Source organism: Plectropomus leopardus, chromosome 3 (assembly GCF_008729295.1).
Source record: "Plectropomus leopardus isolate mb chromosome 3, YSFRI_Pleo_2.0, whole genome shotgun sequence".
In the NCBI taxonomy this organism is placed as follows: Eukaryota; Metazoa; Chordata; class Actinopteri; order Perciformes; family Serranidae; genus Plectropomus; species Plectropomus leopardus.
Genome location: NC_056465.1, coordinates 6,125,721 through 6,153,098, shown reverse-complemented (window position 1 = coordinate 6,153,098; position 27,378 = coordinate 6,125,721). Strand labels below are relative to the sequence as shown.

At 39.3% G+C, this 27,378-nt stretch overlaps 2 protein-coding genes across 2 annotated transcripts in view; both read left to right on the top strand.

The window, feature by feature from the left end:
- The first annotated feature begins 1,902 nt into the window (after positions 1-1,902).
- Positions 1,903-18,267, top strand: naprt (nicotinate phosphoribosyltransferase). Its single transcript, XM_042513465.1, has 13 exons — positions 1,903-2,265; positions 4,581-4,708; positions 4,808-4,890; positions 6,533-6,663; positions 7,680-7,795; positions 9,683-9,879; positions 12,163-12,303; positions 12,428-12,512; positions 12,595-12,675; positions 12,766-12,868; positions 14,160-14,317; positions 15,629-15,736; positions 15,840-18,267. The coding sequence occupies exons 1-13, from the start codon at positions 2,019-2,021 to the stop codon at positions 15,924-15,926; spliced, it is 1,665 nt and encodes a 554-aa protein (XP_042369399.1). The 5' UTR covers positions 1,903-2,018; the 3' UTR covers positions 15,927-18,267.
- Positions 18,268-21,579: 3,312 nt separating this feature from the next.
- LOC121963117 (1-phosphatidylinositol 4,5-bisphosphate phosphodiesterase gamma-1-like) overlaps positions 21,580-27,378 on the top strand; it is a 50,833-nt gene continuing 45,034 nt past the window's right edge. Inside the window, 1 exon segment of the mRNA XM_042513460.1 lies at positions 21,580-22,797. Coding sequence (XP_042369394.1) covers positions 22,527-22,797 — 271 coding nt within the window. The 5' untranslated portion in view covers positions 21,580-22,526.

Sequence of the window (27,378 nt, the reverse complement as noted above, 5' to 3'; positions counted from 1 at the left end):
GGCGTGTACTTTGACTTTTTAGTTCAGCCTATGACCACTCAGTAACATGGAGGGAAGGGTCTTAGGACCTGTACTGCAGTCAGACACCAGGGGGCGATCCAGATTCAATAACCTCACTTTGGGGGAACCGTCATGTCGTCCATCTTTATATACAGTCCATGGAAAGAACCAGGAACCAGGAAGCTGTTGCACGGTTTGGCACTTCCGCCATGTTGTTTCTACAGTAGCACAGAACAAACAATCCAAACACTGGCTGTAGACAGGGCGATTTGGGTTTATGCGTTGTTCACCTACATGTTTGGCACATGGGAGAAATTTCACACTGAACACTAGATGCCATTAAATCCTACACACTAGATCTTTAACCCTAAGTAAAAAGTAGATAATATTGGCAAATTTGATTAAAAAATACAGCAGTTCCTTGGCACATTGAGTGTGCCATTGACATCTTCTAAGAAGCATTTTAGAATAAATTAGTGAATGTACACAGGCAGATCCATCGTTATCAAAGTAACATAATATGAATGTCTTGTTTGCTTTTTTGTTATGTACCATTCTTGACAAGAACTGTTTTAGCAGAAATTGTGACTACCCTCTTTCTGAAATTAACAAAATACATTTACTCAAATATAGTTCTTTGCCTTAATGTGCATTTATATTTGCATTGTGTGCTGTTGTATACTTCAACTCAAACACATGTATCTGACTTATGTTGTCACCTTGCAATTGAGTTCCAAAACTCAAAACTCCAAATGCATCTTTCTCATAAACTTATCTACATTAAAAAAAACATGTAAAGGGCCATCATCATCTTCATACCAAAGTTCATTTATTTCCAAGTTGTTTGTACTTTTACTACACTGTAAAATCTGACAGGTCAATTTTATTTAAAACTTTTGGTTTAAAAAAATATTAGTCTTAATTTATGTGTACTTTATGTCTATTTAAGTTTACTTAAAAGTTTGCTACTGAAAAATGACAAGTTTCAACCAATTATTCTAGATTTTAGAAACTTTAGTAAAGTAAGTTTGTGCTACATATCTGTATGCTGCTAGTTGCAAAGTAGTCAATCAAATTTGCATTTTCTTAAACATGTTAACAAAACAGAACTCGCAGATCTCCTAACTTCATCATTGGCAAAATCCTCTTGGCCCTGATCAAGTTAAGTCAGAATAAATGTGTTTACTGAGCTTGCTAACACTTATATATTATAAGAACAAGATAACTCCTCCTGTCATTTTTAGGTTCTGTTTTGTTAACACGTTTAAGAAAATACAAATGTGATTGCCTACTTTGCACCCAGCAGAATAAAGATATGTTGCATAAACTTTGTTTACTGAAGTAGCTTAAACTCAGAAAGATTGATTTATTAAACTTCCCATTTTTAAGCTGCAACAACTTCACAAAAGTAGCTATATACAGCTACATTTTGAGTAAAGGTAACAATGAGATATAAAGTAAACAAACATAAATTAAGATATTACTTTTTCTTGCCAATCAGTTTCTTATATTATTTTAAGTAAGATCAACTTGTCAGATTTCACAGTGTACATTACAGTTTGACTGCAAGGTTTACATTTTTTACAGGATACAGAGTAAAAGTTTTGAGTCCACCTTCAGTCTCTCTGCCAGAATATCACAAGGCAACATAGGCAACCGTCCATGGAAAAGGTAAAAGAAATCATAAATGTAATCTAAATTAATTATAAATCTAAATTGAGTTACACCAATCAGTTGGGTGAATCGACCCTTTTCCGCTTCTTTTGAACACGTGATGGTCTGAAAACGCTAAAGTGCGACATATTGGATTATAAATATCACACCATCTATTAAAATAGTTTCATCCCTACAGGTAACATATGAAACTGGAAATGCAGCATTTATCATCCAACACACTTAACGCCTTGTGCCTTCAGGTTATTTGCCTCTCCGTGAGTGAAGGAGTCAGTGGGGCTTCGGAGGACTCCAAGTCCCAGAGATCTCGGCTCTAGTGAACCTGGGACCAGGGCTTGAATAACATGGCAGCGCCGTCCGGCAACACATGCGGGCTAATGGAGCGGTCTATTCGGGATCGGGTGCCGCCGCTGCTGACGGACCTGTACCAGTTCACCATGGCGTACGCGTACTGGCGGACCGGGCGGCACCAGGAGCCCGCCGTGTTCGAGCTGTTCTTCAGGGACAACCCGTTCAGCGGCGGCTTCTCGCTGTTCGCCGGGCTGCACGATTGTCTGCTCTTCCTGCGCAGCTTTCGCTTCACAGACGAAGGTGAGGAAGTTTATACGGACTTAATTTCATCATTTAAATTTTTAAAAGCACCAAATTTGACTCGTAAAACTAATATAATGACCGAGGTAATTTTTTTTATCATCAGATCGGTTTGTCATTGGTTTCATCCGGACTAATTTTACGCATACCGCTGAGGTTGCGCAATAGTCCACCGTGCGACCCCTGAGACTTTCAATGATACTTTGTGAATGCTGGTGAAGTAGTTAAATGAGCTTTGACGTTTAGCTCTGAACTTTGGCACACTACCCGTAATCTCTAGTAAACTATAAGGATCAGCACATGAGGCAACGCACTGCATACCAAGAAAGTTACTAAAACACTGCCTGTTCTCATGTAACTGGCTCAAGTTCATAGATGCGATTCAAAAAGAGAGTATGAAATAGATGGAACGAGATCCACTTCAACCAAAATGTTACTTAGACACCGATACATCAGTTTTCAGTGGAAGACGATAATGTATTACATTACTAATCACGAATTTTACACTTTTTAGAGAGACAGTGTTTGACATTAATTATATCTACCCATAGCAGTCAAGCAACTGCTTCTGCTCCACTATGACAACACTACTTGCACAACGACAACACCACTTGCATAAGCCACATATATCTACAGTACAATGGTGGCAATAATAATGGCAATTTTTATATTTTATCTATCTTTATATACATTTTTAATATAACATTTAATTCATGATTGTAATTACATTTGTTAATGGTTTTGAACTGTGGTGTGTGTGGTTGCCTGTTGAATATATCTAATGTTGAACATATTTTATATTTTGATAAACTATTGCCATGCAAAATATCACAATGCCATACTGTATCAATTTTCCCCCCACCCCTACTAGTCAGTAATTATAATATGCACTGGTGGGGACAGATCCTCATGTGTCCCCTCCAGTGCATATTATAATATTTTAGAGGAAAATGTTGTACATTTTACTTCACTACATTTATTTGACACTTACTACTTTTTACATTAAAAAACACATGATATGCTAATGATGCAGTACTACAAAGTTTATCTACTCAGTAGTATATTCAGTATCTAAAATTTGCTCTATATTGATGACCTACAACTTTAAAATGCTCTCACATGCATATGTCGCAGATAAAAAAAATCTATAAGACTTTGAAGGAGTTGTTCTGCACAATGAATACTTCTACTTCAGCTACACTTTTGCTGTTAATACTTCTGCAGTTTTACTGATATTAACAGTAACATTTTTAATTCAGGAAGTTTACTTGTAATGTAGTATTTTGAAACTGTGTGTTGATTCTTTTCCTGAAGTAAAGTATCTGAGTATTCTTCCTCCACTGTCAGTACAGTGGTGAAAGTGTAGGGTCCATGAATGCAGCACAGGCAAAGCTCTCTATGAGTTCTTTTTTTCCACAGCAGCAGTTTGTGACTGACAGGGTGGATAATAGATCTGTTGATCCGTTCACAGCTGATCAAATCAGATCAACAGATAAGGAGCAGCTGCTCCAAGTGAATGCAAAATTTAAAAAAAAAATTAGAATGAGCAGTTAAGTTTGACTGTCAGTGCACCTGACATTCTGCTGCTCCAGCTGTTCCCACAGTATGCTCTGTGCTCAGAGAGGTGAAATGCATAACCTAATGGTATATATATTTCAAAAGTGCTCCTAATAAATGGTCCAGCTCCAAAAATAGAAAATCTATTTGTGGTCGCATTTTTTTTTATTTTGGCAAGCAGCCACAAGTAAAAGAATATGTGGGAAGCCCTGTCAGTATTATTAACCTTGTCAGTATATCTCTCAAGAGCATTTCTTTGCAAAATTAGTACTTTGGGTTTGATAGTTTTAGGTATTTTTACTGATGTAGGATTTTGAATGAAGGACTTATACATGTATTGGAGTATTTTTTACATATTTTTTTTGCTACTTTTCTTTAATACTTCTGGTGGTGTGCAGTAAAAAGTAAAAAACTCAGGTAAAATACCAGTACTTACACTGTACTTGTGTAAAGTAATACAAGGTTAGTACACACTTTCAGTGGTTACACTCTCACATGTTAAGTCTAAACGTCATGACTGTCACACCACTGGAGTCTGTGGAAGGATGCCAAATTAGATTATCTTTACAGTAAGTTATTAGATTTAGCTCTGTTATTGTAATTGAGTGTGTGCGTGTGGTGGGTCAGGACATGTGAGGGCACATGGAGGACACACACACTTGTGTAAGAGCACGTGTGGTGTAGAATGAAGGGTGTCCTCTGCTGCTGCTGACAGGTTTCCAGCTGTCATGTTAACCTTGTGTTTTTCTTGGATCCAGATGTGGAGTTCCTGCGCTCTGTCATGCCCCCAGCCACCGACCCCGCCTTCTTCCAGTTCCTGCGAGACCTGGACTGCTCCGGCGTCACACTCCGCTCTGTCCCAGAGGGCACTGTGGTGTTTGCCAGGGTGAGCTGCAGGGTGAAACCGAAGGTCAAAGGTCAAATACAGGGTTCTCTAGGGGAGTCCGAGGGAGTAACTTGTGATACATATCTAAAACATCTGCAGGTGCCTCTGATGGAGGTGGCAGGTCCGCTGGCTGTGGTTCAGCTGCTGGAGACCAGTTTACTGTGTCTGGTCAACTATGCCAGGTAACAACACACCGACACACTCTGGGGGGTGGAAAGGGTCACAAAGGACAAGACACATACATAATGCTTGTGTGATTGTTTATTAGTCTTTTCAGAGGTTGTAGCACGCTCGTTTTTGAAGCTAATGAGAAGGTAGTGGTATCATGTGAAACTAACAATACATCCCCTGAATGCCCAAAGGTCTCTAGTTTGAAGTTATGAAGTGTCAAGGATATTGATTTGATGTTGGTGTATACAGGTTGAGTATGTGTGTGTGTGTGTGTGTGTGTGTGTGTATAAGTAATCTGACATTCAGAATCTCTAACTGATGTAATCTTACCCATAATGATCATTTTGGTTATTTTTAAAATACTGTTAATCCTTTCCCCACCGGGGTTGCCAACTCCCACGCATCTGCCATATGTCTCACGCTCTCACACTGAGAAAAATCTCCCGTCAAAACATTGAGACAGCAGAAGTGTTGAACAATCATGTAATGCAGTGAACGACTTTGACTGTAGAATACAGCTGAGTATTTGACAACCGAGCGGCGTTTCATTATCACGAATCAAACAGCTGATGGTTCGACAGCAGCGCAGTGATGCAATAATAATGAGATCAGGGTGAGTGACGTGCTGAGCATAACCGGGTCACCGCCATGGGACTCCAGAACGGGTCAGCAGGGTCAGTGCGATAGAGTTAGTTGTGTTTCGTTCTGTAGTTATAGATGTAAAATTTTAACAACTTTTTTTTTCCAAGTTCTTTCAAGATCAAGTTTTTTTAAATGGCCGTCCTACAATAAAATGGCTTCTATGAGAACGAATATCATCAAGAGTTTGAGCTTTTCAGTCATACCCAATTTATGCAATCCCATGACTGTTTAAGGATCCCACTATACTGCTACATTCACCAAACATTATACCATTATAACAATAGAGTTATAACGTTCACTTAGCATTAGCTCCCTAACTTTGTTAATATCAGCTTCAACTTACTGTTCTCAGTAAAATATTGTTTCTTCTTGATGGTTCTCTCCTACATGTTGACTGAATTTTGTCAGATTGGTTCAAACAAAGTGGATCTGGGTAATTAAGTGTCGACTTGCTGGGAATGAAGTGTTGTTGTTGATTCAGGAAATCAAGGGAAATTATTTGACTTGTGGCAGAGTAAATAGCATACTTTAAATTCTTTTTGCTTGGGAAAAGGTATCAAGTGTTTTCAAGACAAAAGGCTCAAGTCCAAGTGAAGTCACAAGTCATTGGCGATAAAGTACAAATTGGGATGCAAGTCTTTTTTGATTTGGACAAGTCGCATAGTTAACAAATTTATGACTTGAAACTGAGTCCACACCTCTGACTGGCACCAATAGACGCCTTAGGTTTCATGATACCAGTACCTTGACACCAGTTTATGAGTAAGCAGAAGAGCCAGCACAGCCTCTTAAAGATGTTAAGCTGGCAGAGATAGCTGGCATGATGTGTGTCTCAGTTACACACGTGCAGTTACAGGATGTGCAAACTTGAGTACACATACATATGTGAGACATTTAGTATATAATCACACAAGTATGACCATACCCACACACATACACACACATGCACACAGAGCTCCACCGTGAGACATAAAGCAGCCTATTTCTGTTCTGTCTCCTCTCTGTGGTCAGTCTGGTGTGCAGTAATGCCGCCCGTTTCCGCCTGGCGGCCGGCCCCAGAAGGAAGCTGCTGGAGATGGGCCTCAGGAGGGCTCAAGGACCAGATGGAGGGCTCACTGCCTCACGATACACACACATTGGAGGTGAATGTTGTGTGGCCTGTCAAACATTCATGTTGTAACATGATTGTGACACACTGTGTACAGCTCTTCTCCACATTTGTGGCAAGTAGCTTCCTTATATCATTAATACAAAACAGCAAAAAGCCAGGTGATTTGAAACAGATGATTTGCAGGAAACTATTTTTCTAAATGCTCCATACTGAAAATTATTCAAGTGTGTTGCTGCTGACCAGTGGTGTGTCCAGACTTTTTTTTTTTTTACTGGGGTGGCACTGACTTATGCAGGGGTGGCATGAAGTACGAGAATTACTGCAAGCACACACATCATCACAGCTTTAATTAGTTTAGTTTGAAAAATAAATAGACCTACCAATCACAGCACAGCAAACTGACACCACACTGATGTAGAATAAAGCTGCCATACTTTATTTAAGAAATTGTTCCTCCAAAAGTAATTGGTACGATAGCAAGTATGCAGTGCCAATAAAGTTTAAAGTGACAAAAACAGCCTGTGTGAACAAAGTTTATAACAGTTGTATCAATTTATTTATAAAGTTACTCTGGCTTGATACTAATCTGGCACATCACTGCCTCTCAGGTTTAAAACTGAATTGTACCCATAAACAAAAATTCACTTTACTCATTATACAATACAAAGTGACTGAGCAGACAGTGAATCATTATGGGGTGGCAATGTGAGTGGCCAGTCAGATTTCAGGGGTGGTCTGTGCCACTCCAGGCCACTCCCTAGACACACCCCTTCCTCTGAAATGTATTCTGATTATGTGTTTTGCTAATGTAGACACACCCACACTGATGAAAAATGAAAGTATCAGATTTAAAGGTCTATTGCAGTTTGTAATTTTCCATGAACGTACATGTGAAAAGAAAGCAGGTGAAATCCAGCCGTCCTCGCCTCACCTGTGTTCCTCTCTCACTGCTGTATTTGTGGGCGTGCTCAGTGTGGGCACACTGTGCACATGTAAAGAGGCAAGTCCTTTGTTTCACACAGCCTAACACTAGAATCTGTCTTTCAGGTTTTGACCTCACCAGTAACGTTCAGGCTGGTTTCCTGTTTGGAATCCCTGTCGCAGGGACCATGGCGCACTCATACGTCACTTCCTTTACCTCCCTGGAGGAGGTCTGGCCACAAGTGAGTATATGCTCTCTCCTCCAATCAGCCTTAAAGGACCACACAGGGAACTTGATTAGATTGTGGATTAATTTCATTCATCCCAGTGCACATTTGATCGTCCTTGTTTCTTTATCAGATGTGTTGTTATGTTATTGTTGGAGAATGGAACAAACCACTGCAGAGAGACGGGTTCAGTTCCCAAAAGCATTACCTCATGTACAGCCATGTAGTTCAATAAACATAAATCACTAGTGTGAAGCCACTAGGGGGATTATGTCCTTGTGACTCCTACAATTAGGTGGTTAAACACAGTGCAAGTGATGTAATACGCATACATAGAAAGATTCGGTCCGTGGCGTGAGCTAAGCTTGTCGTTAATACGTCGTCATATAATTCATAATAGAAGTACTGCCTTGCCCTTTTACGCCTCAGTGAGTGCAGTTACAGTTTTACAGCCATGTTTGTCCACTCTCATGTGGCCACCATGACAGCTGACATTGCTTAAAACGTTGCCGCAAAGAAGCTACAAATTCTAAAACATGGATGCTTCACACACATCTTTCCCTTTGCAGCACAAAAGAGCTATACAGCACAGTCTCAGGCTGGACACCCAAGATTAGTGTCACCAGTTCAGGGTCTGACCAAAGGGTCCTGTCCTTTTCCTGAGTTATGACGTTGAGTAATGGCCAGAAAAGTGATTTTGAAAAAACATCATGATGTCACAGTGAAGGTGGCCTTTAACCTTTTAAATATAAAATATCATGTCATTATTTCATCCTTTTTGACAATTGTGAGCAATTTTGTCAAATAATTTTTGGCCATAATTCTTGAGCTTTGGCCAAAAGAATGTTGGTTTTTTTTTTGTTTATTTGTTTGTTTTTAGGTGACAGTGACCTTGACCTTTAACCACCACATTCCATTCGATTCATTCTAGAGTCCCAGTGGACATTTATGCCAAATTTTAAGAAATTCCTTTACTCCCTTGTGCATAAGAATGAGACAGACACACGGTCACAGTGACCTGAACATTTTTGGAGAACATTATGATGTCACAGTGAAGATGACCTTTGACTTTTTGGCCTAAAAAAGGTCAGCACTTTTTTTTTCATATTAGACATTATGTGAAATGAAAAATGTGTTTTGGACCAACAAATTCTAATCAGTTCATTGAACAGTCCAAGTGGACCAAATTTGAGGAAGTTCCCTAAATACTCTCTTTGGGGTTCACAAGAATGAGACAGACATAAGGTCAAATTGACCTTTCACTGGTGGTGGAAGGCACAATAATTTGGATAACAACAGAGTAATTCAAGCTACAGACCACTACACATTGTATACTCATTAAATATCTCCAAAAAATCTTTAAATGCCTTTAAGTGTCATTTACAGACAGAGTTAGTTATTTGGTTTGTAAGTTTGGAACCTAATTTTGGCTTCACCATTTACAACATGACATACTGTTTTTTGAAACAGACACACACAAAGAAAATCGACACAACTAATGTTAAATTTGAGCACACAGTGGCATAGTGTCAACTCTTGATGAGTAATGTCTGTAGCAGATTGAGTCTCATCAGCCTCTAAAGAAAATCAGTGGCTCAAAAATTTCATTTCAGTGATAATGTGAAAAAGAAGGAGCTGGAGGCAGCATCTGTGTTTCAGGCATGTTATCAGCAGTGACAAGGAATACATTACAGGGAAACTGGCTGGGAAGAAAAAAAGTGGGAACATGTTAATCATAAGTGCTGCAGTTCTAATACTCCTGTGCTGAAAACTCTGTGCATCCAAAGATGATCTGACACCTGAGAATTCACAGCTCGTATGTACGCAATGCTTTTATATGTAAAACTTGATTTGACGTGATACATCATGAACAATATGCCCCTGCTTTATGTTTCCATGCAGACTCTTGTGGCGGTGAACGGGGACCCGGATCCAGTTGACTTCATTTCATTGACCAAAGGCTGGTTGAGTCAAGTGTGTAAGCTTCTGGGCGCAGAGCCTGGGAAGATCCGAGAGGGCGAGCTGGCTTCCTTCTTGTCCTATGCCATTGCATACCCTCAGAACTTCCTCCCTGTGATCGACAGCTACAGCGTTGGCTGGTAACTAGTGCTTTTATGTTTTATGCTAAGGGCTATGTATTAGGCTTTTATCATGTGACTGATGACAAGCAACATCCCACTTTCTGTAGAATCACATGATAGTATAATATAAGACTCCAGTAATATGATCACACACAGCAGAAGGTGCATCCAAACACATAAAACAAATAAAACAAAACACCATTAAAAATGCACACAATTTACATTATACAATAGTGCAAAAAGGCAGGTAGGAGCAATAAATTATATAAATACTGAAAATATGATAAAAGAGAGCACATCTTACAAAATAGTAGTTTTCAATACAAAGAAGCACAGGGACAGCAGCCAAGCAGCACCCCTAATCCTATATACATCTAGGTCATAGGTGTATTATTTGCCCACTTTCAAACTTATTCAATAATATTTACATTGCACTGTGTGGAAAATTATCAGGTGCATTTACCTCAGTACTGTACTTTAACTTTTAAACTTTAGGGATGCAGCTCAAAGTGCTTCACAATAAAAAGTGGAACATAAAAGAAAAAAAGCCAAGATTAGACAATCAAAAGACAAACGCTGTTAAACAAGATATAAAAGTCAAAGTAAAAAGTACAGAGAACACTAAGAATAGTAAAAATGAGCAACCTCACCACTGGATGTCACTAAGTCCTTCACAATGTTGCTTTAAATAGAATTTTAAACTTTAATTTGTAATGGACAGCAGAAAAAATACTCTGTTACAAGATTAAGCCCTGCATTAATTTTTTAAAACTTAAATAAAGTATAAAAATAATAGCATTAATATGTGCTTAAAGCACCAAAAGTAAGTACTCATCATACAGAATGGTCCATCAAAAAAAAAAAAAATCAAATTAAAAATCATTACATTACAGGATTATAATTTTGATTATATACTTTATATACTTATGATTAGTATTAGTTGTGTTAAATGTAGTGGAATAAGTAGTACAATATTTAACTAACTATTTAACTTTAAGTTGTGAAGTAGAAGTATAAATTAACATAAAATGGGTATACTTAAGTAAAATTCAAGTACTGCTAAATTGCACTTATGTACAGTAAATGTACTCACCATCACTAACAATGGAGTATTTTTATACTGTTGTATTGGTACTTTTGCTAAAGTAGAGGATAAAAGTTCTTCTTCCACTTCCAGCGCTGTATTAATTATTTGAAAACAAGATAATCATAAGAATATTCCTATTCTATTGATAATAAGAAGAACGTATAAATATACCATATAAGTCCTTATTTGTTACAGCAGAAGTACAATGTGCTAATTTTACCAGCAGGTGTCACTACTGTGCGCTGAGTTAATCAGGTTTGGAGTGATTACTCTGTTAAGAACAGAGAACAGAGTAATCTAAGAATATTATTTAATGGAAATCCTCAGTTCTAGTGGTCACTGCACTGATGTTCTTTGTGTTTTATAATGTCACAGTTACAGACTGTACTTCATCCATGGCTGCAACTTTTGAATGTTTTAATTTTTTTAATTGCGTAATCTGTAAAACTTAATTTATATAGCACCTTTAAAAATAGAGTTTACAAAGTGCTTTGACAAACAAGGCAAAGCAGAAGCAAGAGGGGTTTCTTGCAGACGCGACATAGCTTAGTTATAAGAGCCAAACAATGATGCCGATCTAAGGCTAGATAAAATTTTAAGTAGAATTAAACAAGAGAGAAACGATGAACAACCATACCAATAAAAGTAAATATAATTCAAAGAATACTCGCAGTAAACACAGAAATAATAACATTAATAATAGAATTAAAAACACGATCAAGACAGAATGAAAGAATAAATTAAAAGACAAACTAAAATAGATTCATTAAACTAGATGAAATCACTTAAAAGCAAGTCTATAAAAATTTGTAATTCTGCAGCCTTATCCCCTCAGGCAGGTCGTTCCAAAGCTGAGGGGCCTTGATGGCAAAAGCATGGTCACCTTTAGATTTAAGCCTCGACTTTGGAATGGCCTGAAGGGCCCCACCTGAGGGTCTAAGGCTGCAAACTGGCTCATATAGAGACAAAATTTCTGTTACTTAAGTTGGGGCCAGACCCAAACCAGCTTTAAAATTGATCAGTAAAATCTTAAAAGCAATTCTAAAATAAACAAGGAGCAAATGTAGGGAAGCCAAGATTTGGGGTGATTTGATGTCATGTGTTCAAACCCAAGGACTTATTCCATGCTCATATAATGAAGTGTGTGTGTGTGTGTGTGTGTGTGTGTGTGTGTGTGTGTGTGTGTGTGTGTGTGTGTGTGTGTGTGATTTCAGTAGCGGTCTGTTGAACTTCTGCGCTGTGGCCCTGGCGCTGTGTGAGCTGGGCTACAGGCCTGTAGGAATCCGTCTGGACAGCGGGGACCTCTGCAGGCAGTCAGTGGACGTCCGCCGTGTCTTCAGACTCTGTAGCAAGCAGTGAGTGAGGCGCCATGTTGCATGAGTGCATCAGCATGTCTTAATGACCTACACTGAGAGCATACGTTAGTCCTCCAATGGCGTGATTGTCTTTTGTGCCTTCTCGCATGCTTCATCTTTACAGTTTCTCCATCCCTGCCTTTGACTCGCTGATCATCGTTGGGACCAACAACATCACAGAGCAAAGCATGGCTGAGCTCAACAAGAAGGTAGACTGTGACTGAATATGTGGATGAAGACAACTTTTCAAAAACTTTTCCCTGATGTCCTGTGTCTTTATCATTGTTTCAGGAGAATGAGATTGATGCTGTTGGTGTTGGAACACATCTGGTCACCTGCACACAACAACCCTCGCTGGGCTGTGTGTATAAGGTAAAGTGTTAAGTAATAGTTCTGTTAGATGTCTTTCCAGACATCCTGAACTCGCTTCTCTTATCATGTTAACATGTGTATGTGCATCAGCTGGTGGAGGTGAGGGGGAACCCCAGGATGAAGATCAGTGAGGACCCAGAGAAGAGCACTGTCCCTGGGAGGAAAGCTGTCTACAGGCTAGTCGACACTGAGGGTGAGAATCCATCTTCACCACCCCCTTTAACCCATTTCAGGCACACTTATTTCTCTCTGTGTTTTCACCATCTTACTTGACTTTGGCTGCTTTTAAATTGCAGAGAATTTCTCTCTTAAGAGCTACAGCATGGCAATGCCTGTTTAGGACTCTTATGTTAAACAAGTTGCGGATGATTTAATGATACTCCTTAAGACCACTGTGGTCGCCATTCTTTTAATGTCTCTGGTTGTAATAGTCCATAGTTTGCAATCTTTTGATTCAATAAGCGGGACTGCTTTATTTCAGTATTGGATTTTTATGTGATCTATGCATCGATCAGATAAAGTATTGTATTTTTTCAGGAATGTATTTGCTGGATTAACCAAAACAGACATCACATCTGCTGATTTATCCATTAATATTAGCATGGCAATAACTGTAAGGCTGTCAGGTCATTGTTTGCAGTCTTGCAGTTTAATGACAGGGACTGCTTTATGGCAATATTTGATTTTATAGGATCTTTTCATCAGTTAAATGAAGCACTTTGGCTTTTTTCAGGAATTTAATTTGCTGGATTACCCCCAAAAAGGCATCCCATCCGTTGATTTTATAAATTAATAATTATTAGTTGTTTTGCTATTTTTTTTATTATATTCAGAGAAAATAATTAGGGCAGTCAGTGTTATTCCTGTCTTTAAAGAACGAAAATGGATTTTATGGGTATCAATGAGTCTCCCCTTTACAGACATGCCCACTTTTTGCTAGTCCCAATTCAGTTTTTTGCTGTCATTTGCATTCCTAATCAAGACAATCTGGTAAGAATTTCTTTACTCTGTTGATATGGATGCTAAAACTGTCTTGTAAGGCAAAATAATGGGACGTTAAACATGCAAATAAAAAAGCAATTAATAGCAATTAACTATTGAAATTATCTGACTAACTGGGATTTAGAGAATTAATTATTTGACAGCCTTAAAAATAAAGTATCCATATCTTCCCAATGTGATGCTGATGTCAGCATTTGAGCTGAACTAAAGTACAGGTTAGACTGATGAACGTTTAGCCATCTCTGACAATGTGGAGCTGAGCCCAGCAAGTTCAGATGTCCTAAAAACATCCCCATTCAATAAAAAACCCTTGTTATTTAGCCAGTAACCTATTTGTTACAGTGTCTCATTATTTTCTTCACAAGAATCGTGAATGCACGGATAGAAAAGTTTGGTTTCCTGCTGTGTAATGAGCGTTACAGCCTCACTGGGCTGCTTGTGTGCCTGTGAACTTATTCACAGCCTTTTTTTCTCTCCTGCAGGCCATCCTTTCCTGGACCTGGTGTGCCTCGCCGTGGAGCCTCCTCCAGAGGCAGGAGTCTCTCTGAGCTGTTATCCTCTGGGCTGTGATAACTCTTGTGTCTCAGTGGTTCCAGCTCAGGTCACCTGTCTGCGGCAGGAAGTGTTTACCAAAGGAAAGGTTAGGATGATCTATGACTGCTCAAAAAGTTAGTAGACTAGATGCTGTTATGTGACATTTGTTGTGTCCTTGTCATCATTACATTTCATATTTTTGGGTCATCATTTAAACAAAGTGTGGTGAAATTTACACCAGTAGTGGGCTGGAAGTCTGTCTAAAGTGTGTATTATGTCCCTTGTGGACTTGATATATTGGACAGCAGTAAGGACTCTGGACTTCATGGAGAGGACACACCCATAAGTCTGCAATTTTGGATTCAGCCCCCGTCTCTTCCTCTATGCTTACACCATGACCCACATCTGAAAGCAGCATCTTCATCATCTTTAAGGCTGTTGTGTGGGGTTTTAGAGAGGCATTATGGGGAGTGACGGAAAAATGCACATACACAGTCCCGTACCATCTTAAAAACAATCAAGGAGAAAGCACGAAAAAGATCAATTTCTTCTGTGTGGTCCTTAAAAAACAAAACAATTACACCAAATTTAGGCCAGGAGCTAATGGTTAAGAACAGAAATAGGATAAAAAAGGTAGAATCTAAAGGAAATTAATTTGTCAGAGCAAACCAAATTTCAGGCCAAACCTTTTTTTGTTGTGTTTTGTTTTGTCTTTTTTTTGTTTGTTCTCTTAAATTTGTACATGTTGTTTCTGTGACCTTAAAGGATCCGGGAAGGTTGATGAGTGTTAGGGTCCCCTCTAGGATCAGGGAACTGGAGTGCTGAAACTCCAGTTCTGGGATTTATTTAGGTTAGGGTATGTGTGTTTTAGGTCACAATACCATGTTTTTCTCCTCCTCCTCCTCCTCCTCCTCCTCCTCCTTCTTCTTCTATGTTTTTCTTTCACGTTTTTTTTAAAGAAACGTTTCATTTATGGTTCATCTGTTAATGTTTAACAGCAAAAGTGTGGTTTTGTACAAAGTGTTAGATCAACATGCACAAATCTGTGTACATGTATTGTGCAGGTTTGCATATATTTTTGTATACCTCACTTTGTTATGCTGATACACATATGTTTATGTTTCTCAAAAATGACAAAATAAACAATAGAATTTTTAAAAAGTACAAGAAATAACTCGACAAGTATTGCAGTTAGAGCAAATCAGTTTGCTCAGCATGTGAAATAACAATTAACCACCGTTAATACAATAACATTGCTGACGTCTATCACACTTCCTTAAAAACCATCAAGAATCCCACTAAATAAAAACAGAGATTTGTTGTTTTAGATGACATTAAATGGGAAAAACTTTGCAATATTGTAGGATTCTACAGTGTAGGAGTTAAGTCTTAAAAATGTGTCTCCCACTCTTTCTAGGTCACACACCCTCTGTGCAGTGCTGCAGAAACTAGAGCAAAGGTCCAGAGCTCCCTCCAGACTCTGCACCCTCGACACAAGAGGCTGCAGGAGCCAGACTCTTACACAGTGAGCTCCACACACAAACAGATCCGCACTGGATACATAAATACAGAATCAATTCAGAATACGAACTACACTCGATCTTATCTTTGACATTATCTCCCACCAGGTGGCGCTGTCAGAGAAACTCCATAAGCTGATCACAGAGATTCGAAAAGGAAGCTCCAACACCAGCAACTTTCTTTTAGCCAACTAAATCTAATGCTGTTCTGTTTTTATGTGTTTGTACTGACACTCTTCTCCAAAGTGCCTCACGGTGAAAGACGTGCATTCGTTGGTAGAGCAGCATACTAATGAAGCCAAACAGTGTTAACACTGTTCTCTCCAAATACAGGATAACACATATGGGTCATGTCTCATGTCATTCAAAAATAATGTCCATAACCGGGCTAAAATTAACAGAACATGACTTTGTACTTTGGGAAGCCCAGCAGGGATTGAAAGGAGCAAAGGAAAACACAGCGTCCATCTAACTTGATGATTTTTTTTTGCTGCTCTAAACTATATTTCTCATGCACAGTCTGTCACACAGATCAATGTAGGTGTCAAAATAAGCTAATAAATGGCTCTTTGACCTTTCTCCCCCTCTCTTTTTTAGGTTTAGGTGTGTAATTCAAATGTAAGTAAAAGAGAGGCCCCATTGCTAAACAGTTTTTTTTGTTTTTTTTTAAAAAAGTAATCTGTTAATTCTATTACATTAATCAATACAAACAAAAAAATTATGCTCGACAATAATTAAAACTAGGTCTGTAATTTTTTTCGATTGTTGTAAAAGTTTTTTTTTTAAATCAGTAATGAGTGAAACGGTCTTGACCTCAGAAACAAAAGTAGTTTGTGCTAAACTAGTTTAGTTTAGTTTGGTCATTTTTACAACTTATAAAACTCAAATACACAAGTAAGTATACAAAAAATAAACAATAAGGCATTGCTTTTATAGCTTTGAAAACCGAAAGATAAAAGCAAAAACAACCCAAATTAGAAAACAAAACAAAAAAGAGGACTGAAAAGGTGTAGGCTGAAGCCTTAGTTTATTACACCTACCCTTTTTGAATTAATTTTGTTTTTCCTTTTTGTCAATTCCCTTTGAATTTTACAATACAATAAGAGAAAGTAACAGAAATTAAGTATATATACATTATATAGTCCTATATTCTGCCCCAAAAAATCTAAAATGCTATAACAAACATATTAGCTGTCTGTGAGATTTACTCCAAGAAAAAAAGGTAGCAGGGAGACGCTGAGTTACGGCGTGTACCCACCAAACGCGATGAAAAATGATCACGCCTCAAGATTACATACAAAGTCAATGCAAAGACGCGATTTGACGCGTCATTTTGCTGGGCGACGCGATGGACGCGATTGCACGGCGCGTTGGACGCGAAATTCGCGTCGCGTCCAACGCCTTGCGTCCAATGCTCGAGTTGAAATAATTTAACTTTTGCGGCATCGTCGCGTGAAGACGTGCCACGACAGCCTATCAGCGTTGAGATCGTCATCGACGTGCTGACGTATGGACGTCCTGGTGTTCCCTTGCAAAATCTAATCAGATGCATTAGATCAAAATCTAATGCAGCGATCGTGGTTATCTCAGGCATGGTCAACGAGAGAATGAAATGGCGGAAGAAATGTTGTTGTTTGGGCGGGCTCGACGCGCGGCGCGATTTTGTCGTGCGTCGAGTCCCATTTTGGGGTTTTTGTACGAGCGTCAAAACTGGAGCGTCCGGCGCGACGCGATTTCATTTGAGGCGCGATGAAATAATTTTCATCGCGTTTGGTGGGTACACAGGGTTAGGATTTGTAAGTTAAGTAATGTCTGTGATTGCCTGGGTAAGAAAGGCCCATGTTTTGAATTATGGATTGTCTGAATAACACAAACTGCTTTTAATTTATAATTCAAACCCTCAAATCATGTATGTGAACCTGAAAAAAAAGAAATTGCAGATCAAATCTTAAATTAATTTATCAATATTAAGCACTGTATATATCCCAAAAATGCAATGTTTGTCTTCTGTCTTCATTCTTCCTCCTCCAACTCGTTGATAGCTGTGGCCAGAGGCATTATGTTTTTGGATGGCCATCCTTAATTACAGTGATATGTTCAATTCCAGTGAGTGTGAAATCTCAAGAATGTGTAGAGTGAACTTTGTAAAAATTTGGCAAAAACGCTCAACAATGAGCTCATTAGATGTTAAAGGTCAAAGGTCACTGTGACTATGTGTTTGTCTCTTTGTCATGAATGTTTTATCTCAAGAAGGACTGAAGGGATATCTTTGCATTTGGAAGAGACATCCACTTGGACTCAAGAGTGAACAGAGAATTTGGAGGTTAAAGGTCTCTATGACATCACAAAACAGGTTTTTGACCAAAACTTTAGAATTACAGCCAAAAATGTATTGCAAAATTGCTCCCAAATGTGTAATTGGATAGAATAATGACTTGATTATGTTTTATATCCAAAAGGTTAAAGTTCAACCTCATTGTGATATAATATTCTGCAAAAACACTTTACTGGCCATTACACAATGTCATAACATAAATGTATAGATCTTCTGTGTTGCCAGGTTGAAGATGTGTGTTTTAGATTTGTTTTTAGCATTGTGTCATGGCTACATATGAGTCTGGATGGACATGGATGTTTATTGTAAATGTAACTTGATTGGCTCAGACAGGCATACAACCACAAGTGGTTAATTCTAGTTCAGCTTCAAATTTTTTGCCCCCTAGCAGGTTGTAGTGCAGCTGTTGCTCTGCTACTTTGAGAAAATGGAATAGTTGCACTTCACATTCTGCAGTTGAATCCATATTAATACATATTATTTTTGACATTTTATTACATTTTAACCCATTGAAACCTCAGCAAACTGTTCTGATTTCTGTCAAAAACATAACATGACATGGCCCAAAAACTGGGCCTCTCTCTCCCTCCCCTTCTTTAAAACAAATGTTTAGGTGAAAATGTATTACAGTTTGTAGGACATTTAATGCCAAGTTGGTCATTTCCTTTTTACCTGTTTTCAGAAGAAATCAAAGTAATATGCTCAGTTTTCAAAGGTTTAAACACTCGTAAAAGGCGTCTTAAAACAGCACAAGAAAACTGCTGTCCATCCAGGTTTCAAAGGGTTAAACCACTTCCAATACTACAACTATACTGTGTGATTTTCAGCCTATGTTTGTATCACAGTCACAGATTTAAAACTTGTCAAATTTGGTAGAGCACAACTGAAATTGTAATATATCAGTCTGCAAAAAAGTTGCACAAATAATTTGGGAGAAATGAAAACAAAATTCTGACTCATTGCAGCAGTCAGATTGTAATGCAAGCTGATAAAAATGCTCTTGTTTTTTTTATATCTTTGTTTTTTAATAGCCAGAATTTTGCCACTTAGCATCAAACAAACGTAGTCCATCAGAATATCTTTTAAAAGTGTCTACTATCACATGAAACTAAATGGTATTTTTGAACTGGTTCCATGCTATACCGTAACTGATTCAGTTTTCAACAGTCTGTTCCAGGAGCTTTTCTTTATCTTTTAAAACTCTTTTACCAGCTGTATTTTGAGTGTAGTTGTGTATTTACTTTAGTACTGTTTGTGTTTGACTTAGTTTGGACTTGAGATCTGGCTCAATGATTGACTGAAGAGTTACACACTCCTCTTGATCCTCTCTCCCCGCTCTGTCATGAAAACTCTTCTCTACAACACTCTCTCCACCCTCCCTTCCTCTCAGCTTTAGGACATGCAAAAAGAGTTTCCTTGAATTCTGATTGGCTGCCTGCTGACCAGTGGTAGTAGACGTGCAGATACTCCCAGCGCCACATATGGAGCTGATTAGACATGAAGAGGCTGTGATGTCATTCTCCATCGTCTCATCTCACTGAGGTGGACGACACACTGAAGGTGAATCTCACACAGTTCACACTCAGAGGCTGCAGCTGCTGCTTTATAAGGAGACATACTTTAGAAGTAAAAGAAGAGATTAAAAATGTAAACATTATCAGTTACGAGAAAATGGCTTTGTCTCCCATATTTTACTTAAAAGTAAAATTAAAAATGTATTGTCAGAAAAATATACTGATTAAAAAAAAAACACTCATTATGGCCCTTTATAGTGTTCAATTACAGTGGTGGACTCAGTGGTGGTGTCTTACAGAGCAAAAAATAAATGGAAAGAGCACCAGCTGCATGCGGTGAGGCACCAGCATGTAGAAAAGCATATGGCATGGTGAAGATGAAGCTAATTTTAACTACTGAATATAGCTGATTAATGTTCTCCTCATTTGCAAAGAAACTATAGCTGTCTAAATAAATGTTGTGGGTTAAGAATGGCAATATTTAAAATTACAAAGGGGGAAATAATGATTATTTTCATGATACCTTTTGCTTCATCAGTTAGGATTTTTGATCATTGGATTGTTTTAGTCTAAAATATTTCTAAAAATGACAAAGAAAGATTTCCTTTGGAAGTACAGAGAGCTAAACTACCTCCTTGATTTGAACAACAGTACAAAACCCAATACATATCAAATTTACAATGGTGTAAAAGTGATCAGCTCTGGACTTTTTGCCTGATAAATGATTAAAACAACAATCAGTTAACTTGTTTGCTCATCAACTATTTAACTAATGGCTTCGGCACTACAATAGCTCCCTTTGAAATGTATTGGAGAAGAAGTATCATATAGTTCAAAAATGCAAAAATTCAAGTAAAGTACAACACCACTTCAGTGAAATTGTATTAAAGCACAGTCTGATTAGTTTTATTGCGCCACTGCATCCCACAATTTAAGAATTCGTAATATATAAATAATCATGCCACAATGTGTGGGATTACTGAAGTCTAGACTTTTCTACACAAATTGATAAGGATAATCCATTATATTTGGAAGAGACTCACAAATTTGTCAACAGATTGATGTATTTATGGTATTTATTAGGCCTAAGTGTATTCTGGGATTATGGAGAGGTTTGAGTTTAACTTTCTATTTCTGAGGACACTGGTTTTGAGCTGTCATTGACCTTTCCATTTGTTTAAATTTTAAATTCCACAGTTAATATTGTTGTTATTATTATCATCATTATTTCAGTGTTAGAGTTTGTTATTGACTTTGGAAATTTTGTCAAAAAACAAACAAACCACTACTTTTACAACTACTAATAGCAATAATAATATTTTTTTTTTTAAAAAAAGGAAAAAAGGGTCTACACTCAACACTCTGGATTTTTTTGGCCCCCTAGCTGGGGTGTAGTACAGCTGTTGCCCCACCACTCTGAGGAAATTGAATATTTGCACTTCACATTCTATGGTTGAAATTCATATTAATTAAATGCTGGAAGATACACTCATCACCAGTATACAGTGCCTTAAGTCCTGAAAGGTTACATGTATTTTTGTGTGTGTGTGTGTACCAGAGTTTTATTAATTTTTATTTTCATTATTATATTATCACTGATGTTGTTGTTTTATTCCTATTTTTATTATTTTTTAAAAAATCATTATTATTATAAAAAAAGTATCCTCTTATATTCTTTAAAGTTAAACGAGCACAAACAAATACTAAATAAGGGGATAAAACTTGTCAAACTCAATCACTGTAGTTTGCCTGTTGAGTAAATCATTTGTTGTTGCAACTGATGACCGTCTGCCACGTTGTGACCTTTGCCCTTTGAACCCCACTTGACCTCTTGACCTGCAGAGCTTCAGGCATTCCCTCCACCGGAGCTGCAGATCTCCTGGAGACCCGCGGAGGTCGCTCTGCTCTCTGGCTCCTCTCCTTCTCTGGTTCTCGGCTCCGCTCGGCTCCCACTCTCCCTCCTCTCCTCTCCCCTCCCCTCATCCTCCCTCAGATATACTACAGCACGGAGAGAGAAAAAAATCTGATCAAGCTTTTCCGGTCTGCTAGCCCTAATTTCCTCTCAAGACCTCTGGCGTTGGCAGAGAGGGAGCGATCCTGGTGGAAGAGCAGCGAGGAGAAACCGTGTACCGCCACAACCCCGCACGCCTCTGTACGGTTGCTCCTGCGTAGGATAATGCATCATGTCCTCGGTGTGCTGAGCCCGGGAAGGAGCAGTGTGTGAGGGGGGAGCAGAATGGTTCGGCGGATCGGAGCGCGGCCGCTCCGTCCTCTGCCGTCCGCGCGTCTCTCCGTGTCCGTGAAGCCGCCACACAGCGCCCGCAGATGCCCGTCCAACTCCCCGCCGACCAGCTGCACTCAAGCCCGACTCGTCATTACATAAGTCGGCGTATTTGTCGCTGGCACTGAATTAATTTCCCCCCAAAGCAGGAGTGGGAGATATCGTATTTGCCGCCCCAGCAGCAGGATCAGCGAGCGGCAGTAGCAGGCGGCGACGCTTCGGCGGTGTCGGCGGCTCCCCGAGCCGGATTTAAAGCCGGTCTGAGCTGCCTTTGCTGTCGTGGACTGAAGGACCAGCAGGAGGACACATAAAGGGTGGAAACCTGAGCACAGCGGCGATGCGAGCTCACTCCGAGAGGATTTCACTGGTGTGCTGCCAGAAGCATCTGGAAAGGATAACACAGGGATACACTCCCCCTCCAGAGGAGCAGAGGGTAATTCACATCTCAGACATTTCACTGTTGCAGCTCTGTGGCTCTCAGCTAATGTGAAGTTGGTTCAATCACACTGGCACTTAAAACCTCCGCTGGCAAAATTTAGCCTCACAAGATTTCCTCTTGGCACCAGTGATTTTGGATAACTGGTGCATCCAATAAGTGATTAAAGGACAAGCATCCAGCACAGACCAGTAATCCTGCAAGGTTTCCTGGTAGCTATGCAGTGAAGATGTGTGCAGCCAGGTTCAGTGGCTGCCTCAATGGCTGTGCTGAGGACGCTGCCGGTGGAGCCGCGGGGGCTGCTGGTCTAGTCACAGCCTCCAGGATGCTGGACTGGACAGAGGCCGGTCCCCGCATCCTCCACAGCCTGGAGATGGGGACCGTTATGACCGTTTTCTACCAGAAGAAGTCCCAGAGGCCAGAGAGGAGAACGTTCCAGATAAGACAGGACATGCGGCAGATAGTGTGGAGCAGAAACCCGGACAAAATTGAAGGAGAAGGTGAGTGTTGTTATAAAAGTATAATGGGTCTTCTGGGTACCTATTCTGTCCTGTTCATACACAGAAGACAACTACAGTACATGACATCTGTGATGTCTCAGTCACATGCATCACATACACTTGTTTTCCTTCTTCACATCATTTACATTGTGTGCCGCTCACAGATTCTGTATCAGAAGATGCTGAAATGTCAGCTGAAGCTGAAGTATCAGAGAACATGCTGACAAGTACAGAACAGAACACCAGGGACAGTTTTTCTTCTGCGTGTGCAGCTTTTAAAGCGGTGGTTCCCAACCTTTTGGCTCTTGACCCTTTAAAATAAAGTCAAGGGCTGGTGTGACCAAAGAGAGACGTTCCCTCTCTCTCGTTTCATTTGAAGGAATTTTTGAATGCTGAACTACAAGTATTTCAGCATGAAAAAACAAAGTAGTATCTGGTGACCTCAGGTTGAGAACCACTTAATCCAAGTGTCAGTTAACCTAATTTACGAAAAGACATGCTTTTGCACTTCCAACTAGAGGTGTCTTTCTATACAGGTTTTGTCTCTCTCTGCTGAGATTTTAGGTTTTTGTTCCCTGAAACTGAGTGCTTCCCAGGTTAATGGAAGTGAATAGAAGTTTGGTTTGTATTATTTTAGATTAAAAATGGAACCTCAAAGTTCATAGCATCATCTTTTTGTAGAAAGTGTTCTGGTGTCTTTAAGACATCCACAGACCTCAATCTTAAATCGGGACTATTTATTCATTAGGGAATAGATTTTGTCAAAACTTTTCACATTTGCGCCTTTTCCCTCAGCATGGAACCAGTTCTGTTCCGGTTCCTGCACCTGATTTTGAATGGTTCTTAGCATTCTGACCAAAAATAAATTGGTTCAGAAACTGAAAAGTTGGTCCTCAGCTGGAACCAGCAAATAATAGGTTTTCCTTGACCTGAACTTTGACACTTGATGACATCAGTGAGCATGTCAAAATTGACAGGTTGGAAAGAGAGGATGTAGAAGTCCTGTGAGAAACTGTTGGGGAAAAAGAAGATCTTACAGTGGTGTCAGTAACAGCTGGTTCATGCTTTTTTGGAGGGTTAAAACAAATATCTGTAACAGCAAAGCATACCTTTGTTGGTAATCAATGTAATCCAAGATTTTTCCTCCAGTGTTTACTGTTGTTGTGCATTGTGTAACACCCTCTGTTGATAACACATTCGTAATTACAAGGGTTCTGCGCTCAACTGTTGGAAACACAGGCTGGTTTGCTACATAGCGCCAAGGTTCCAAGAATACTGAATGTAACCGGAGCCAGAGCTGATTTGGTGGACATTTCAGACGTTTATGTCTCAAAATATCAACGCATAAATTAAAAGTTGCCTTCATTGCTAGACAGCATTTGGGGTCTGTGAAAAAAAAAACAAAGTCTTTTGGTGAACCGACCCTCTAAAACATAAAAGTGCATGGCTGCATTTCAAACCTCAGTACTCTTGTTAAGTGTCGAAAAGTCTTGATTTAAAACTATTTTGTCAAAATGCTATTTCCAATGTCATGAGTTAACTTTTAGTATTAAAAAAGGGGAATTTTCTGGTATAAAAACTCAGGTGTCATTTTTTTTTTTAAGCTTTTTAGTTTGCCATCTATCTCTTATCCTGGCGATTTCAACCCTGATTTCAACATTGGATAACAATTTTTAACTGACCGGAATTGCTACAAAGTTTGGGTGTGCTTCCCACTGCTGCTGTGAGTGGATGCTGATGAAGATGGTGCTGGTGTTGGCTGTGCTGCAGCAGCTGACAGTTTTTTTAAACGCGAAGACAGTAGAAGGTATGCATTTAGGTTTAATGTGATGCACAGTGTTGTTGTGCTTGGCCAAGGAGGTTGTGTTCTTCTTGGCTCGGTCTAATACCTTTTGGCTGGCAATCCGAGTGTATTTAAAAACTTTATCGGACATTCAGTGTATGCAGACCAGTGATTGGACTTAAATGATGTGACTCGACTCAGCTGTAATGTTATCTTATAGAACCCACGGAACTCGATAGCAAACGAGCTTTTGAAAAAAGCAGAACCGGGTCCTCAATTGAACGCGTTTTTGCCCCCCCGCACTTCCATCTTGACCCCAGCTTGCTGCTGAGGTGCTGTCATGGCCGCCTCAGCGGACAGACGCATCACGACCCTGTGACCCCTGCTTCCTCCATGTCGGCCTACCAGTAACTCTGCAGACAGAGTAGCATGCTGCTGCCACATGGACCCTGAGTCCAACCCCGAGCTTCCTGTCCGTCTGCCTGACACGCCGCCTGACTGACTGACTGCCGGTGGGCTGAGGCGGCAGTGGCAGCCTGCTGGAGTGGAGTCAAGTGGCAGTGGTAAACTTAAAGCGGCAGGTTGTTGTGAATCGGCCTGTCAGAGCACCGCTCTGCCTGTCTGGGTGTGGAGGCTATTGTCTGCGCCCTGGATTTTGTGGCCTGGGGGAGGATTTGTTACAGTGTCTGTTAGCACCGAGGAAACTTATGGCATTCACAACTGGCATGATAGAGTTTCCTTCTGTCTGCCATGTGTTATTCTAACTCTCAGACTTTGTAGTAGCAGCCTGTAAAAAAAAAAAAGAAAGGAAAAAGACTACTCCTCTGTGAGATAGAAATATGTTTACTGCTGTCAGGTTTGTTTTTCCATCATCGCCATGATAAAGGTGATTCTTTTTGCGATGAAAACAGAGCAAAACCACCTTTATAGTTGGACAACATCTGCAGAGAAAACAAACAAATACAGAAAACGCTGCAAGTTGCACTAAACAACTGAGCTGAAAGACGAAGTTTCCAGGGGACACTAAAAACTGATGAACACACCCTAACACATGAGTTGTTGCCAGTTAGAAGCTGAACTATACTGTTATACAGACATAGCCCTTACCTTATGCAAAGTCATAAACTGTGCATAATTCATCTGTTTATTAAAATCTGGATGCTAGTAATCAGTTGAAAATCAAGCACCTATGCAAAAAATATCTGCAGTCCATAAATTAATCAGAATTATTAGCCCAAAGTAAACTTAATTTTTTAACCTTGCCAGGTAGTCAAAAATTGTAGAAGCAACTCATGTGTCCAGGTGAGTTTTTCAGTTCCTGTCATCTGAGAATCTATTTGAGTTTCAGTTCTTCTGTGTGACTTTTAGCGTTTCTGTATTTTAAGAGTGTTTTTGTATTTGCAGCATGTTTCTTTATTTTGCTGTGTGTTCTTATGTGCAGCGTGTTTTTTTTTATTTTCAGAGTGTTTTAGTATTTGCATTTCTTTTTTGTAGTGCAATATATTTTTGTATTTGAGACGTGTTTTAGTTTTTGCATTATGTACCTGTATTTGCAGTGTGTGTACTTATTTGGAGCGTGTTTTTGTAGTTTAAGCATGTTAATAATTTTGCAGGGTGTTCCTGAATGTGCAGTGCGCTTTTGTATTCAAAGTGTGTTTTTTTTGTATTTTCTACACATTTTAGTATTTGCAGCATTTGCAGTATGCAGTGCATTTTTGTATTTGAGGATGTTTTTTCCCCCCTATGAACCTGAATTTGCATCATGTTTACTTATGTGGAGGGTGCTTTTGTATTTGCAGTGTGTTTTTTTATTGTTAGTGTGCGTTTCTGTTTGCAGCATGTTTATTTTTGCAGCATGTTCTTATATGTGCAGCATGGATGTGTATTTGCAGGGTGTTTTTGTATTTTAAAAGCACTTTAGTATTTGCAGCATATTTCTTTATTTGCAGTGTATTTCTGTTGCAGTGCAATTTTGTAGTTGCAGTCCTTTTTTTGTATTTATGAGCAATTTTGTATTTGCAGTGTACATACCTGGAGCATTCTTTTGTATTTGCAGTGCGTTTTTGTATTTAAAAAGCATTTTTGTATTTGCAGCGCTTACTAGTTTTTTACAGCATATGTTTTTATTTGCGACATGTTTCCGTATTTGCGGAAATCTGCATGCCTTTTTTATTGCAGTACATGTCTGTTGCAGAGCGTTTTTGTATTTGCAGTGCGTTTTTGCATTTAAAAGCATGTCTGTATTTGCAGTGCATATCTGTTTTTGCTGCATGTTTTTATTTGTGTAATGTTTCTGTATTTGTTTTTTCTATTTGCTGCATGCTCTTTTTATATTCACTGCGTTTCCAGTGCGTTTCTGAATATGATGTCAGATTAAGGAAGATATTTTCTTCTTTTTCTGGTGTTTTATCTATTTGCATATGTGTTACAGTGTGCTGTGCTCTCAGGGCCACTGCAGTTTTCTTTTCTTTTCCACCTCCTGTAACCCCATCCCCCCCGTCACTCTTTGAAAGCTCAGAGATTAATGGCAGCTGCACACATGTAGGTGTTGTTTCTGTTCAGGGAGCCTTGTCAATTATTTATCCATAATCATAAACCACATAAATGGCGCCTTCGCTAATCCAGGGGACACCAACTACATGTTTGAGCTTGCATGAAATCACAGTGAAAACCTGCACTGCTCAATCAGACCAAATCTCCACCATCCCAAAACGGTGAAAACACTGCTTTCACACACACACATAGACATTTTCATAACCCACAAACGGCCCTTTACGAACGTCCTCCCTCTGGACAAA

Bases quoted from the DNA above. Each gene is read 5' to 3' on its own strand.
- naprt (XM_042513465.1), top strand. From the start codon at position 2,019: ATGGCAGCGCCGTCCGGCAACACATGCGGGCTAATGGAGCGGTCTATT. The intron at 2,266-4,580 runs GTGAGGAAGTTT...TCTTGGATCCAG, and splicing joins CTTTCGCTTCACAGACGAAG to ATGTGGAGTTCCTGCGCTCT. The intron at 7,796-9,682 runs GTGAGTATATGC...GTTTCCATGCAG, and splicing joins TGGAGGAGGTCTGGCCACAA to ACTCTTGTGGCGGTGAACGG.